General features: G+C 35.8%; 1 protein-coding gene across 1 annotated transcript; it reads left to right on the plus strand.

Moving 5' to 3' along the window:
• Nucleotides 1-5,451: 5,451 nt before the first annotated feature.
• On the plus strand, nucleotides 5,452-16,216 carry LOC132544363 (solute carrier family 23 member 1-like). The gene is made up of 11 exons (XM_060207948.1): nucleotides 5,452-5,556; nucleotides 7,921-8,078; nucleotides 8,685-8,773; nucleotides 9,335-9,426; nucleotides 9,831-10,012; nucleotides 10,384-10,504; nucleotides 11,259-11,415; nucleotides 11,936-12,189; nucleotides 14,040-14,313; nucleotides 15,409-15,504; nucleotides 15,975-16,216. Exons 1-11 carry the CDS (start codon nucleotides 5,452-5,454, stop codon nucleotides 16,214-16,216), a joined length of 1,770 nt encoding a protein of 589 aa, XP_060063931.1.

Consider the following 16,216-nt stretch of genomic DNA (forward strand, 5'->3'; position numbering starts at 1 on the left):
AGAAACCCAGTAGCCCTTTATCCCATCATGCTACAAACTCAATATTAGCACCATGGGACTTTTGGTTATTGAGAAGAAGTCGTTTAAAGATGTTCACACATTTGTCCCATGTGACCTTGAAAATGTCAAGGTATTTCATTTTAACAATCGTGGTGGCCCTTCATCCAGTCATGTCACAGGCCCAATATCAGCACCCTGGGCCGTTTGGTTACTGTTATTAGAATAGAAAGTTTACGCACGCACACGGCGTACAGCGCAGTTGTTGAACAGCAAATTGATATATGATCCTGTTTACTATTCATGTTTAGCGGCTGCAGAATTAAATATCGTTTTGGAATTTCGTCTGAGAATTTGGGTTTATCTTCATGTCATTTAACTGATATAGATCGTGATTACAGCATAATGCACCCGAATACTCAGCATTTGTCCTTCATGTGCTGTTTTTATTGAAATTACGAAATTGCAGAACTTATGTGACATTTTTCACACGAAGTTTTAATGATGACAAAATACACATTGCGTTCATTCTTCATAGCATACATATATTGTAGTTACCCAAGTGCTATGAACAAAGATTCAACTTTATTTTTAGCCAGGAATGTATGATGTAGAGGGATAAAATATTAGGCCCAGTGGTGACTTCTCTCGAATTAGCTTCTGTGTTTGTGCACTGAACTGTGAAATCTGTATTATGTTATTGCATCAGATATGATTATACAACTGTATATTACCTTTGTTATACTCAGTTTATTTAAATCTACCAATATAGTTTACAATATATACTGAGGTGCAAAAGTAAGTATACATGCGAAAAATGCGTTTCTTTTTAAGATTAAGAGAAAGATCGGTATAATTTATAAACATTATATTCCTGACACAAAATCATATTCTGCGGGAAAACAAACGAAAAACCATCCAAGCGTAAAAACCATCTAACCGAATGTTGCTGTTTTTCTAGCAGTGCACGCTATCGGTGTGTATCGTGTTACCTGCGCTTACAACTGTACCAGGGACGTACCCTGGCAATTCGCCATTGATAATTGACAAATACAGATATGCCACGACTTACAAAGGAACAAAGAGAAAGGGCAGTTGTATGGTGGCTGATTTCTGCTATTTCGTTGTTTCGTTTTTCGCCCCGAAAGAACGATAATGATCGTCTTTTCGCCCACGCTAAATATCGTCTTTTCGCAGCAATATAACGAAAAGACGACAAAACTCAACGCGATAAAACGAAAATCTACCAATACAGTTTATATATATCTACCAATAGAGTTTATGTATATCTACCAATATAGTTTATATATATCTTCCAATATAATATATATATATATATCTACCAATATAGTATATATTTATCTTCCAATACAGTATATATATATATATCTACCAATATAGTATATATTTATCTTCCAATATAGTATATATATATATATCTACCAATATAGTTTATATATATCAATATAGTATATATATATATATATACAATATAGTATATATATAAATCTACCAATACAGTTATATATATCTACCAATACAGTTTATATATAATATACCAATACAGTTATATATATATCTACCAATACAGTTTATATATATCTACCTATATAGTTTATATATATATCTACTAATACAGTTTATATATATCTACCTATATAGTTTATATATATATATATATCTACCAATACAGTTTATATATATCTACCTATATAGTTTATATATATATATCTACCAATACAGTTTATGTATATCTGCCTTTGCAGTTTATATATATCTACCAATATAGTTTATATATATATACCTATATATATATCAACCTATATATATATCTATATGTATATGTATACCATCGAAATATCAGATGGTTGCTATTTTTATATACCTGAGTGAGTTTGAGAACTGGTTAAATGTTCCGATGTCACGTTCAGAGAAACAGAATATTCAGCCGTTGAAGCTTCGATAAAACTTTCTATCATTTGTAATGATAATGCTGAAATAATTTCATGCAGAACTGATTATTAATAACTCACATTACATATTGTGATCAATGAAATTCTTTGTCTCGTTATTTCAGAGGGATTCAGAGGAAATGAGCCGCGTTTGGAATGCACACAATGTCCGCCCAACAATGAACCACACCAGTACACATGATCATCATCGTCACGTACATGCTACAACACTCGCTGTTATCTACATATGTAGAAGAAACTGTAACTGAAGTATGTAAAAATAAATGGATATTTGAGAAGAACTGGCCTGTGAAGAAGACATCCGCGAGCTCTCATTCATAAGTAACTACCCTGTCGACATAAGCGGAAATCAAATCAGCCAAGCATGAAATGTAGGCAAACATGAGACTTCTTGAGTTATGTAATATTTGCTGTCAACATAAGTTTCAAATTGCTTATAACAAAAAATTATAAGATATGTGAAATACAATTCATACTCAATACTGCACCAATAACGTGCAAAAGATCTCATTAATGTCCCGTCTCATTTGATAAAGCTTGCCCTGAGACATGTAATATACTTCCAGGAATCCAAACAGATCAGGTCCCACTTGTATAAAACATCTCAACTTGAGATTTCCTCAAGTCGAGATTTTCCTCAGCTGATATCTCCTCAAAAACGGCTTGTATAAAATTTTCTCAAGGAACAGGAGGAAGTCATCGGCTAGGATGTCCTGAAATTCCTTGAGGAATTTTCATACAAGATATTTTCAAGGAGATATAAGCTGAGGAAAATCTCGACTTAAGGAAATCTCAAGTTGAGATGTTTTATACAAGTGGGACCTGATCTGTTTGCTCGACATGACACTAAGTTACAAAATGTGAAGACACGAACTCCATCAACCACACATTGCTTTCCAAAGCCCGGAAACCATAAAGCTTTCATATGTCTTAGCTATACCTCATAATGGAAGTAAACATAGACACAAATACATCATTTCTATGTCATATTTACGAGATACATATACAGTTTTGTCATAATTAGATAATTAAGTCGAAATTATGAGATAACTACGTCGTAATAACGAGATAAAAATATTTCAAGTGGCTTCCGTAGGAGTTTACTTAATTAAAACTCAGAAAACAAAAAGGAAAAATATGGCAATTGAAGTCCATGGTAAATCCATCGTATGCACAACATATGCAGCAATTGAGGACATATCGCGTCGCGCTTGCGCAAATTTCTCGCTTCATTTTTTTTTACTTTAGATTATATAACGGCATTGCATATTCACCTAAATAAAATCCTCTCTCTCTCTCTCTCTCTCTCTCTCTCTCTCTCTCTCTCTCTCTCTCTCTCTCTCTTTTCTCTCCCTCCTCCCCCCTCTCTCTCTCTCAGTCAAGTGCGCACACATTTGTACGAATACCTATATAAATATGTAGGGAGTTACTGTGTAACCCCAGTAAACTCTTCAAAATTGATAATGTATTATGTACCGACGCTATTTATATCCCCTCCCATGAACGCATGCTTATTATTTTCTCACAATATTGCCATCATCTGTGCACACCTCATATCTAAGACGTTTGTCTACGCCACCCAAAGTGAACCATGGACAACTCGGCTCGTCATCAATAAGTTTACCCGTGTCCTAGACACGTATAGGTTCCAACTGTACGCCCCAGAGCAGTGGACTTTCACACCTCGGCAGCAGACCTTTTTGTATCCCCCGCTCCCCATCCGTCCTATCAGAAATGACGTGACAATGAATGGCCAATTATAAATTTACTAATGAAGAGGTGTTACATGGGGTAATTTCCAAATTTCATTACTGCTACATTGTTTCAATCATTTAAGTAAACCACAAATTACCAAGCGGAACCTTTCCTTCACAATCCGGTCAACATATCAATTCAAATTTATATAAAAAAACACCATTTTGCTAAGGGTCGTATTACGGAGGGTAGTGGATGCTTTTCTGGTATTAGCTTTTGTGTCTGCTCATTGAGCCGTGAAAGCCTTCATTTTGTTAGTTAACTGTGTCCCGTTCACTACAAAATATATGCTGTCATTGCATTAACCGGTCTGACTGGAGCCAATTTGTCAAACAGTGAAAAGGGAATCTCATTTTCGTAACAGAAATAATACTAATAAACCAATATGACGGATCATTACAATCACATTGGCCAAACGAGATATTATTGAGATTTTTACGATCACTTATATCCCTCACTTTATATAGGTCCAGAGTCATCTAACGTTCATCGACTCCAGACCGATATAAAATATAGAACACCAGAATAACGCGAACTAGTGTATGTGTGTGTCGATGTGTGTTTGTAAAAAAACGAGAAAAAAACCAGCAGGTCAACATAATCGTAATCCAAACCCAAATTCCATAATATCAACAATGGAAAGATTTACATGGAGATTCCAGGAAAGGTACAAGGAGAATCACACCAGATGTTCCAGAACAGTGAGCGTCTTCTGCTTCGTAAGCGACACCCGCCTTATAAACCTTGGTCAATCCAAGTAAGTAATGTCACGTCCTCAAATGAGAACAAGATATACAGCAATGAAACCAACAAGCAAAATATCAAACACGTCCAGCATCATATCACACAAATATGTATTATGAGCTTGTTAGTCAGTTAACGACTTATTTCACGAAAATTGTGATAATAGGAACAGGCCCCTGAATATCGAATCAACTGCGACATAAAAACACCATAGATTAGGAGTGCAGGAATGTTGCTATCCAAAAATAGAACATTCACAGTAGGGAAATTGATATCATCACGTTTACAGCTTGATGGAAAGCTGTCCGTGAGGCATCCATGATTCAGTTGAAGCGTATTGAACCCTATGTTGATTTTATATAATCTGTTTCGATATTATTGTAGCATCGAATGGAAAGCATCGGTTTTTTTCAAAGTTGTGACACTCTCTGGTTTAGTTAACATGTCTGTTGAACGTGTATGTGTAGCATGTTCCAAGTGACTTTATTTGAAAGCAATCGATCCATCAACAGCCGATTTCCATGTCAGAGTATACCCCTTCTATTATACACACTTACCTACGTCACTCGCCTTTGTCCTGCCCTATATACGCCTCCCATCCCCTAACTACCGATTGCTAGGTTAGAGTATAAGGTAAGCAGTCTAGCCTATCACATTTTGGAGGCAGAACCTGCTTATATTCTTTGCTATTGTTCACCGTAAAAGTCTGGTAAGTTTATCATATTTTAAATATGCTGATGTACGCATTTCTTATCTGTGACTAGCGGTATTTCGTTTCTCTCTGATTACAGAGCTTTTCCGTGTTCAAGGCAGTTCTAAGTTGTACATTGTACTGCAAATGTAGAAATTCCAACTAATACCATACAAAGTTCGTGCAGATGCCACTGCTTCACATACTAAAGAGTGGGCACCCATTATTTTAACAATAATTATCCCATTTATAGGACGTTCTTTCGACGTAAACAGCGCCACAAAGAAGAATATGGCTACAGAAGATACCATCGATAAGGACCAGAATGTATCGGATTTACTATATACCGTGTCTGAGAGGCCACCACTTCACGTTACCATAGTTCTCTCATTCCAGGTAAGACACTTTTACCAACAGCAGCAATTAAAGAATTATGTCCAGAGCAGATTTTTTCTTTGTTTCTTTGCAATATTAGTAGAGGAAAATTTCTGATTAGCTACTACGAAACATCGTCATCAGATATTAAGAAAACAGTTATATCGTCATCGTAGTTGCATGGAAAAATCTTTCACGCTGAGTAGTTTAAACTAATAGTTGGGTGGTAAACATGTTATTAATATTTTGACGTTCCTTCAGATCGATTTCCTCTGTCACATGGTATGATTTAAAAATGTCTGGTTCTAAACACTAAGTTTTTCGAGTTTGTTTGTAATTTGGTATGAGGTGGTCGGATATGATATCTATTTATTGGTCACTCAAGATTATTCGGGTTATAACAGCTAGGAATTGTCTTAGCGCGCGTCGGAAGAGTTGTAATTTTTAGCATGGGCACAGAAAGAATGTTTTGAGCAGATTCTGTTTACTGCCAACGCATCGCAGGCTGGAACGATCGCGGTTGAAAAGTTCCAATGGTTTTCGATGGTTTAGCGATTAAGCAAGTAAGTATTTTGTGACTTCAATACTTAATTTCTGAATAAAGCTTTGTTCGTTATCTGAACCGACACAAACGTGACGATGCATATGAGAATAGACTGAGCCACTCGTTAATGTGCATGTTTGACGGCACATCTTATCGAGGTCACTTAGCCGACAAAGGAATACTTTGAATATGTAGCATATACTTATAACCATTGCAACATACATTCCTGTTGTTTAAACATGAATTAATTATTTGTGATATATCAAAGAAGAAATATATTGCTATCAAAGAAGAGATATCTTACTATCAAAGAAGAGATATACGGAGGAAGAAATCATAACAATGATCGAGATTTTGGTTGAGAACGTTTTAATCGACTTTGGTGGTCAGATCTTTCAACAGACTATTGACATACCTGCGCTCTGTTGGCTGTCTTGTTCTGTTTTTATACGAGATTGAACTTATTGAAGAGCTTATCAAAACAGGTCACAAAGACCTCGTTCTTTTCCTACAACGAAATCAACATGGACAGCTTTCCATCAAGTTGTATAATGAACGTGATGATAACAATTTCTCTATTGTGAATTTTCCATTTCTGAATAGCAATATTCCTGCATCTCCAACTTATAGTAATTACTCTTCCAAAACACATGGTCTTATGTTCCTTGCACTTTTCAGAAATCAAAACGTCCATATTATGATGATAGCAAAACTTTCCCGCCATTTTCATCAACCTGCATCTCTTAAAACCATGTGTTGTGAGTTTGTCCGTTAGCTTCCGAAATCATATTGAGAACAAACCTTGGAATATCAAATCGACTGCGACATGTAAACACCGCAGTAACATTGTGAGCGGCGCGTATGCCGATTTTATAGTGTTATCACACTGAATTATTCTGCCGAACGCACACTGAATGGAACTGAATCCAATCACATTATACTGACATCGTGCAAACCAGTCATCACGCTACCAGAAAATACGCGCTGGAGAAATGATATCAATATTCAATCGCTGTTGTGTATCGCTGCATGTCGTAAGAGGCGAACTAATTGTGGGGAAAACGAGGAGACAATGCGTCGAAGATCCGGAGAATCCGGTCGCTGTATTCCATCGCATGATCGACTTAAAGATGATCACGTATAAAATAGGTCTCTTCCGTGTCTTTTACAACGCGAATACCGAAGATCTTGACTTTTTAGGCTAGTCATCTGCTATCAAAAGGGTTTGATTGTTTTGCATGTGATGAATTATATCCCATATTGAAATATAAATATATATATTCCCAACAAGCTAAGACTTTCAGTGATTTCAGTACTTTTCTTTCTTTCTGTGCTTTATATTCCACTCTTGGTGTTCCTGTTTGCATCCCTCTTCCTGTGCTTTGGTTTCCCCTCTTGGTATACCTCATTGCATCACTGTTTCGGTGCTTTTTTCCCATTCTTGGTGTTTCTTTTTGCATCCTTCTTCCTGTGGAAACCAACATCCTAGTTTGCTCTTGGCTTGCTTCTTAGCTCTGATCGCAGATTCAATTGTACGTTATAAAACTCCTCTAACTGGCTTTACTCAGGTTATACTCCTGGTTTCAATGAAATCATTTTATCGATTGCTTTTTATCATTCATATTAATTTAAGTCAAAGTTAGATTGAGTGCTCATTTAAAAGGGCACTTTATAGGGTTATCATCAAATGTGAACTAATTAATGTTGATATAACGTTAAAAAATCAATCCATAACTACTTATATTTGATTTTAAGTTTATTTAGTATTAGAAGTAATTAATTACTTTACTATATGTATATATAGATCTTACATATGTAATTTTCCTTCTCCATTTGAGCAGCAGGTGCTGATATCACTGGCAGGTTCATTGGCTGTGTCTTCTTTCGTGGCCGACGCCGCATGCGCAGAGAATGACACCGATCTTAAATCGAGGTTACTGAGTTCCACTTTATTGATGAACGGAGTAACCACCTTGCTGATGGTTATTCTAGGAATAAGGTAAGTGTGTGTGATAGTATATTTCATAAGCAATCTACGTTAATCTTCTTATATTATTTATGAAGTTAACTACGAAGAACTAAGGGAATTTATCACCTGGATATCGTATTTTAGCTTGGAGTTATCCGTTCTAGCAACAACCAGGGTCATATGATGACGTGTTAGTCTGGGTGGACACCAAAAAGTTGAAACATAAAAACAGAGAGGAAGGAAAGCACCAGATCGCGAGTCACTACAACGTCATCTAAAAGAAGATGCAGAGGCTCAAGATTGGTCAGATCTCACGAGATACAGAGAGAACCGACAAGGCATGTTCTTTGTAAACTCCTGCGCTGCTCTCAAAGATTTCTGAACATAATACTGCAGCAGAAAAACGGTAATGAAGGTTCATGATGTATATGGTGACGTATGCAGGAGAAAAGACATTTATCCTGTCAGAACATTGTGCTGAAATAATGTTTTTGCCTTCCCTCACCCGCCTTGTTTAAAGATTCTTTAGCATTAAGATGACCAAATTTCATTTTTGGGCTTCTAAACATTCTTAGACAATTATGAAGCCTAACTTTGCCGATATTTGACATGCCTACTTTTTTCGTAAATCTTTAGACTCCCACTATACCAGGGTGCTGCAGCATTGTACATTGTTCCGCTCATAGCGATACAATCAGTGGACCCTAACAGATGTCTCTTATCAGGTAAGATACCCATTCGAAGCACCTAAGCTTCCGTTTATGTCTGAAATGCTTTCGTCCCTGTTTTTCGCCACAAAATTCAAAAATTCAATTGGCATATTTTTCTTTGAATTGTTTCTTCAGAAAACCTTTTTATTACGATACCAAAAGAAATACAACTATAGTCTATCGCAAGGCATATTTTTTCATAGCATTTATATTAGTCACATTGCATTACCTATAACATTTTTTGCCAAGGGAACTCTCAACATCAACGCCGAAACAGATGCAATGCCCAGTGAAGGTTTAGGTTAATGATGGCAAATTCGCTTCACACCTTGCGTAATATCGTCTAAGCATGTTCCCGAAGCTTAACTTCGTGGAGTAGAAAAACGATTATACAAATCAGAATTATTTTATGTAAAGTTGTGATTACGAAATTTTATCGAGAATTTCCATTATGACGCGTTATCCAACGAGTGGAGTTATGGGGTTCCAATAAAAAAAAATTCAATATGGTCTACACCAGCACTTCTTAACATAAGAATATATAATATGTTTTCATTTTACAATCTTATTTTACAGGGGATGATGTTTCAAGTAATTATAGCACCGTGTCCTATGAGGGAAAAGAAAGTCCGGCCTTAAAAGCTCTTGCTATGTTAAAAATCAGAGAGGTAATGATGGTATTCAGGGTTAAAGGTTATGGTATCAGTAAAGAGTTGGAAGTACTAAAAGTTCTTCTGTAACTTAGGTGCCAGAACCCTTACTGCGGTTTCAGTAACCCTAATATCACTGACTGAATCACCTGTATGGCTTTTACTTCATTGTTAGATCCTACTGTATCTAAGTCCATTAAAAATGCTGTTCACATATGTGGATGGTGTACAACTCACATCCACTGTCTTATGGTGTTGGCTATAGGAAAGTGTATATCTAAAAAATTATCACAATTTTTTTTAATGAATTGATTTTTACGAATTTGTTGTATCTTTGAAATTGATCTGGATTTAAAAAAAAAATGTTTTGCAAATCGATGGTTAATAGAAATAAAAAAAATACTGTTGTCCTTTTCCAACAGATGGCAGGCAGTCTGATGTTGGCGGGAATTGTTCATTTTTTCATTGGAGCGACAGGGTTGGTAGGGTTTGCCCTCCGAGTTATCGGCCCTGTCACCATCGTGCCCACTGTGCTTCTCTCTGGCCTTTATCTGACAAGGGCAGTCACCAAATTTAGCAAAACACATTGGGGAATAGCATTTGCGTAAGTTAGATTTACAAGTTTCTTATATATATCACGTGGTGCTTGCGCAACCGCACTCATGAAAATGCATTGATCAGTTTCGGCAACATGCTATAAAGATGGGTTTTGTTAAGAGCTCAAATTTTCGCAGATTTACAAAAAGCTTGAAGAAAAGCCAGATGTTTTTCACAGAAGTCATGAAACGGACTATAGCCCCTAAAATACGATTATGATACTAATAATTAATGTGACAATTAGGTCTAGATGCTGGAAAATAATCTGAAAAAAGTAATATACTAAGTATTTGAAATACTATCGAAGTAAAACAAAGAGAAAAAACGAAATGTAAACCAAACGTGTAAAGACGTGTTCCATCTTTACTCTTTCCCTAGAACTGCTGCCATGGCCATTATCATGTCAATCTACCTCAGTAAAAAGAAGACTCGGATACCGTCATGGTCGCGAGAGAAAGGCTTCCATTGGAATAGATATCCATTCCATCAAATGTTTGCGGTCAGTGCTTGGTTTCTTGACGTCCAATTAACTGGCCACTCAATAGCAATTTGATGGTTTAGCATCTATACTTTTTCACGCCAATTGTGGGGATTAATACAAATAGGTACTTGATATAGAGAGGATCTTACATGTGTTTTACAACACTGGATCAGTTTACGGCATAGAGTAGATGATGTTGCTATCACTACAGAATACAACATTTCAATATTGATTCGTTTTGGATTTTTATTTATTTTTTTCTTTCGACGTGGTGAGATTTTTAAGGCCAAACCACGCCATAAAAGACGCCCTCAAAAAGAAATAAATCAACTTGAATTGAAAAGTTATAAACATTATAACCACGTGGGAGCCGTTATCTTATTGTAAAGGTCTGTAGTTTTGTAATCAATGTAATTACACAGACGACAGATAATTTTTGTACTCGGTGTTATTGCATTGTCAACATGTACGGTTTGTTTTGTAGGGGAATTGGCTCTTGGTTAAAGCTTTGTACTGACCATACATTTCTTACTCACACGAATAGTGTAGGGAATGCATTTCTTATAACAACTAGTTATTGTTATAGAACGATATTCCGAAGGGCATGATTTTGTATAAAGAAATATATATACTCTTTTTGTACCAGTTCTCTCAGCGCTACATGACCTATCTATGTCGAATCGTTGTTGATCAATAAATCAATCAATATTGATTGGTTGTTAAAACCTGTCTAAACTTTGATGTTGGGAAGATTGATATCTATTATCCACAGATCATGATTGGGATGCTGTTCGGATGGGCACTGGCCGCTATTCTTACTGCTGCTGATGTCATCCCGTTTGACCCCAACAACGTCCAATTCAAGGCCCGTACTGACGCCAGAGGCGACGTAGTCAGAAATGCAAAATGGTTTTATTTTCCTTATCCGGGTAGCGTTTAATTTATACTTTAATTAGTTTTATATCCTTCAACATGTTTGATGTGGACATTAGGAATAAATACAGTAATAATTTACTTTGAGGAAATACATGTAATGAATCGTCTGTAAGTACAGATTATTCCAAAAATTCTCCGAAGTTCTATACCAACATTTGATTCACGATTGTTTCCAATTTTACCTCAACTGACTGACGTTATTACCAAGGTGTGTTGGAATCGTTTATACCAGTATTACATTATGATTTTAAGAAGAGGAAATTTGTGTCATGAAACTTGCAGATACAGATGCTAGGAAAGTTTAAGATATAATCGGGCCTTTGTGGACACAGCTTTTCCTGTTCCTACCGGAGAAATCCACAGTGATCCACTTACATTGTATCGTAAGAAAGTTCTGCTACAATGCAGAATTTATTGAAGTATTTATATATTTGATATAGAAGATTGAAACCTCTTCTCTTATTTTTTGTCATTTATGTATTATTTTTTTACGTTTGTTCTCGTCAATTAAAGGTCAATTCGGAAGTCCAATATTTGAAACTGGTGCGTTCTCAGCATTTCTTATAGCAACATTCATTTCTATTTTGGATTCTATCGGTGATTATTACGCTTGTGCAATGATATGTAACGTCCCACCCCCACCAACACATGGAGTTAATCGTGGAATAGCGATCGAAGGACTGTGTACAGCCCTGTCAGGGGCCATGGGATGCGGCCATGCTACTTCCACTCAGGGCGGCAACATTGGATCTATTGGAATAACAAAGGTACAATGTTGCTCCTTGCATTATTTCGGTGTTCGATATTGCAGTATAAATGTGTTTTTATATTTACGAATTCTAATACTAACACTTATCAAATGGTATTGTTAAACACAATTGATTTGTTTAACATGTAAATAGTATTAATGTATGTGTTTGTTATTGTTGTCTGTTTGATATTTGAATTTTATTTTAAAAATTAACACACATGTATACATGTATCTGTCAACATATACGTTAATGTACATACATTATTATCTGTCACAGGATAACTTCACATTTCATCAGAAGTTACTCCATGCATTTATATATACACAATTAACATCACAAGTATTACATGTAGTTGGAATCCATTTTGAAAAATATGATTTCACTTGAAAATTTCATCAGCAAATGACATCGCCTTAACTTAAAAAATAAAATAATGGGGACCAACTTATAGCTGTCTACATGATTATCTTGAAGTTATTATGATAGAGTATGGAGTGACATTTTTGGGTATGCGAAGGCATGCTCTGATCCACTTTGATGTACCAGTACATGGCTTATTAGCATAATCTGTTGTGTTATACGTGCTTAGAATGGTTCATGTGTTTTTAGTTATAACCTTGAAAAAAGAATTCCTTTAAGAATCGCTATTATTCTATGGGTATACTTATTTAATTCTGTACAATATATTCTAGTTTCTTCATCAATGTGGTCAGTTAAATTCTATCGAGTGGGACACGGTTACAAATTTTCAGCTTGAGGAAAATTGTCTTTTTTTTTCATTCCAGGAGATGAAATGTAACTTTTATTCACCGGGAAGATAGGAAAATTCTTTTTGTTTTATTTTCTGACATCTCTCCAAAATACTAGGATAAACACGCCAGCAATGGTTATATGGGTGTTCTGTTATCATATCTTTACCTCTCGTCCGCTGAAAGACCGAAAGGTCGTAAAAAGTGGACGTAAAACCCGTTAATAAATAAATACATTACCTTACCGGATAATATAGTTTAACATCTAAGACATAGGTCCTCATATAATCTAACAAGAAGTAAGTCGATTCATTTTATTTATCACTGCCATAGTGGGATCGATACATTTTTACACCAGATCGAGATTTCCCGACCACTTTAAAGAGCTGTCTATTATCCGTTGGAAATGCTTTATATTTTCACCGTAATGCTTTGTATTTCTGTCGAACTAACTGTCTGGAGAGACATTCTTATATCGATTCAAATGAATATTGACATATCTTCTGTCTGTTTGTCTGTAAGGTTCTTTGTAGTTAAACAAAAAACGTGCATGCGTGCAAATCCCGTCTTTGGGACTAATTTGCATTAAAATTGGCATGACAGGACAGACATCATCTGATATCTTTTAAATTAATAAAAAATGTATATGTTACATTGTATAGTTTGGAAACACAAACATAGTGATAGACATGGCGATATTTCAAAAACAGGAATTATATATAAATAATTAACTGTTTTAATGATAAATAATAATAATGAACTAGGCTTAAAGATTAAGTAAAACTATTTTGAAATGTAATATATATACTTTACGTCACAATATCGTCTCGGTAAAACTTATATTGAGATTTATACCAGGAATGAACTAAAACACTGATTTGCTGTTTTTGTTTATATAAAAATTCAGTTTTAGATGAAGTGAATAAACCTATCTATAAAAGTAACACACGATATTACAAAAGTGTAATGTGTACCACGTTATATCGTGATCAATTCTCTTTGACATAATGATCGTCTTTTGCATTGTTCTCATTTATGGAGTAAAACTGCCCAAGCTATAAACATAACATACCAACTCGATGAGACTCTGATAGATGATGTCCTTGTCATTTGTAGGTTGCCAGTCGAAGTGTGTTTCTCGGCGCCTCCTTCCTATTCATTCTGTTCGGTTTGGTGGGTAAGGTATCTGCCATTTTTGTGACCATGCCTCACCCAGTGCTAGGAGGAGGGATGCTCGTCATGTATGGCATGTTTACGGGTGTAATCCTGTCTAATCTTCAAGTGATTTCCCTAAAGTCCACCCGCAATCTCGCTATCATCGGGATTTCTATCGTGGCAGGTTTGATGGTTCCTCGATGGATTGAAACAACGCCCAATGCTATTGACACAGGTTGGTCACAATGTATCATTTCGCCTTCATTTTACTAATCACTTCACATTTGTAGACTTTTTGTTTTCATTTCCAGGAATTTTTGTGACAAAGCTACGTGGGCCTTCATGGCTTTTACGTTTCGTTTACTATGGAGCTGGTGCATCTTTCCATCTAGGGGTTGGCAATAGCTGCCTTTCGAGTTAGATCCAATTCTGAAATTTTCTCAAACTTACGCCAGTCACGTAGATTTTAGAACTAGACATCTCTAGTCTGTGACGGTAACTGTTGAAGAATGGAATTAAGCAGTAAGATATTGTGAATAGATTTAGTAACGACGGAATAAGAGAACAGACTTATCACATAACAGACAGGAGGTACCATTGTTTCAAACTCCATTAATTGTCCGAGCGCTGAGAAACTAGCCCAGACTTATTTGTAGTATTACACTACAGATTATCACATAAGAGATTCGTCCATTCAAGATTCTGTTTGAAACTTTGTGATATGCTTGATAAAACATGCGTTTACCGAAAAGCAAAAAGAGCTAGGGATAGCAACATTTCCGGAGGAAGGGAAAATTTAATCACCATCCAACTCCAGAAAACTCTAAAAAGGCAGATATTCATAAAAATATTTTACATATTCGTTAAGAATGAAAATAGCACTATGAAGCCAAAAATCATCATATCACTACATAAGACGACCTTTCCATATCAGTTTTAGAATGATGGTAATGATACATCTTTTCCATGGGCTTTATAAATATAAATCTACCAAAACGTTTTACTGAAATTCGTCCATTAGCATTCGGTATTTATCAGAAAAAATGTGACATTTGTAACATTAACCTGTGTGCGATTCTATTATTTTTATTAGCAACAATATAATAGTAGTAGTATAATAGAACTGATGAGGTCGATAGTAAGTGATCGTTACCCTTCCGGAAGCGGAAACTACTGATTATATATTTTCTTTGTAGTTTCTGATGTTCTCTAGACAACCTTGCTTTCTTTGGTTGATTTATTGCCTCCTATATGTCACGTTGCAGGTCTAAATTCCATGTACGACATTGTTTAAAAGGTCAGAGAAAGCACCTCTCATTACTTCTTTCAGGTAACTTAACTGCAGATAAGATACTAAAGGTTCTTCTAGCCAATCCAAACCTGACCGGTGGCATCATATCATGTGTTCTTGACAACACTACGCCAGGTAAGGACATCTTTGGGTTCATCTCACTATGGATGTAAAGATACATACATTCGTGATATACGTATGGAGGTACAGTAGTTACTTTACAGAGCACTTTTTAAAAGTTTTCTTTCGAACGCACCTTTACACTGGCAGTGTTTTTAGCCACACAGATTCAAATGGAATGTTTGCTTCATGCGAGGTAGAAATATATTTTGAATATATACATTTTTTTGCATTAATCACACATTGTCCAGTCCAGTTCACTGTATCCTTTGGTGTACTCACTCAAATGGAGCAAGTCTTGACTAAAAACTTCGCGATGTACCTTTGGAAAAAATACCATACAATCAGTACAAACAGAGTACAAATTAAAAGATATATAGCCAAAGGGATGCTTGTACATGTAACAATATCGGTGCTTAGAACTGAAATACACTGTAGTAATTAGTTACATGAAGCATTCTTTTTCACCCCTTTTATGTTGTTAGCGACACTAAAAGAGAGAGGAATTTCTACATGGCGTTCCCAACAAAACAATGCTAAACACAACGAGGAGGAGAAAAGCGAAACATTTATCGTGGATAAGATATCGTATAGTGAGGGTTTGGAGGTGTATAACCTACCGTTCTCCATCAAATGGATTCCATACAAAGTGCTGAAATACATACCATTCCTGCCTCGACAAGACAATAACCAGGAGATATTTCCAACGCCACAATTCAGCGTATAA

Source organism: Ylistrum balloti, unplaced genomic scaffold (assembly GCF_031769215.1).
Source record: "Ylistrum balloti isolate Yb309-2 unplaced genomic scaffold, AGI_CSIRO_Ybal_v1 Utg369794, whole genome shotgun sequence".
Classification (NCBI taxonomy): domain Eukaryota; kingdom Metazoa; phylum Mollusca; class Bivalvia; order Pectinida; family Pectinidae; genus Ylistrum; species Ylistrum balloti.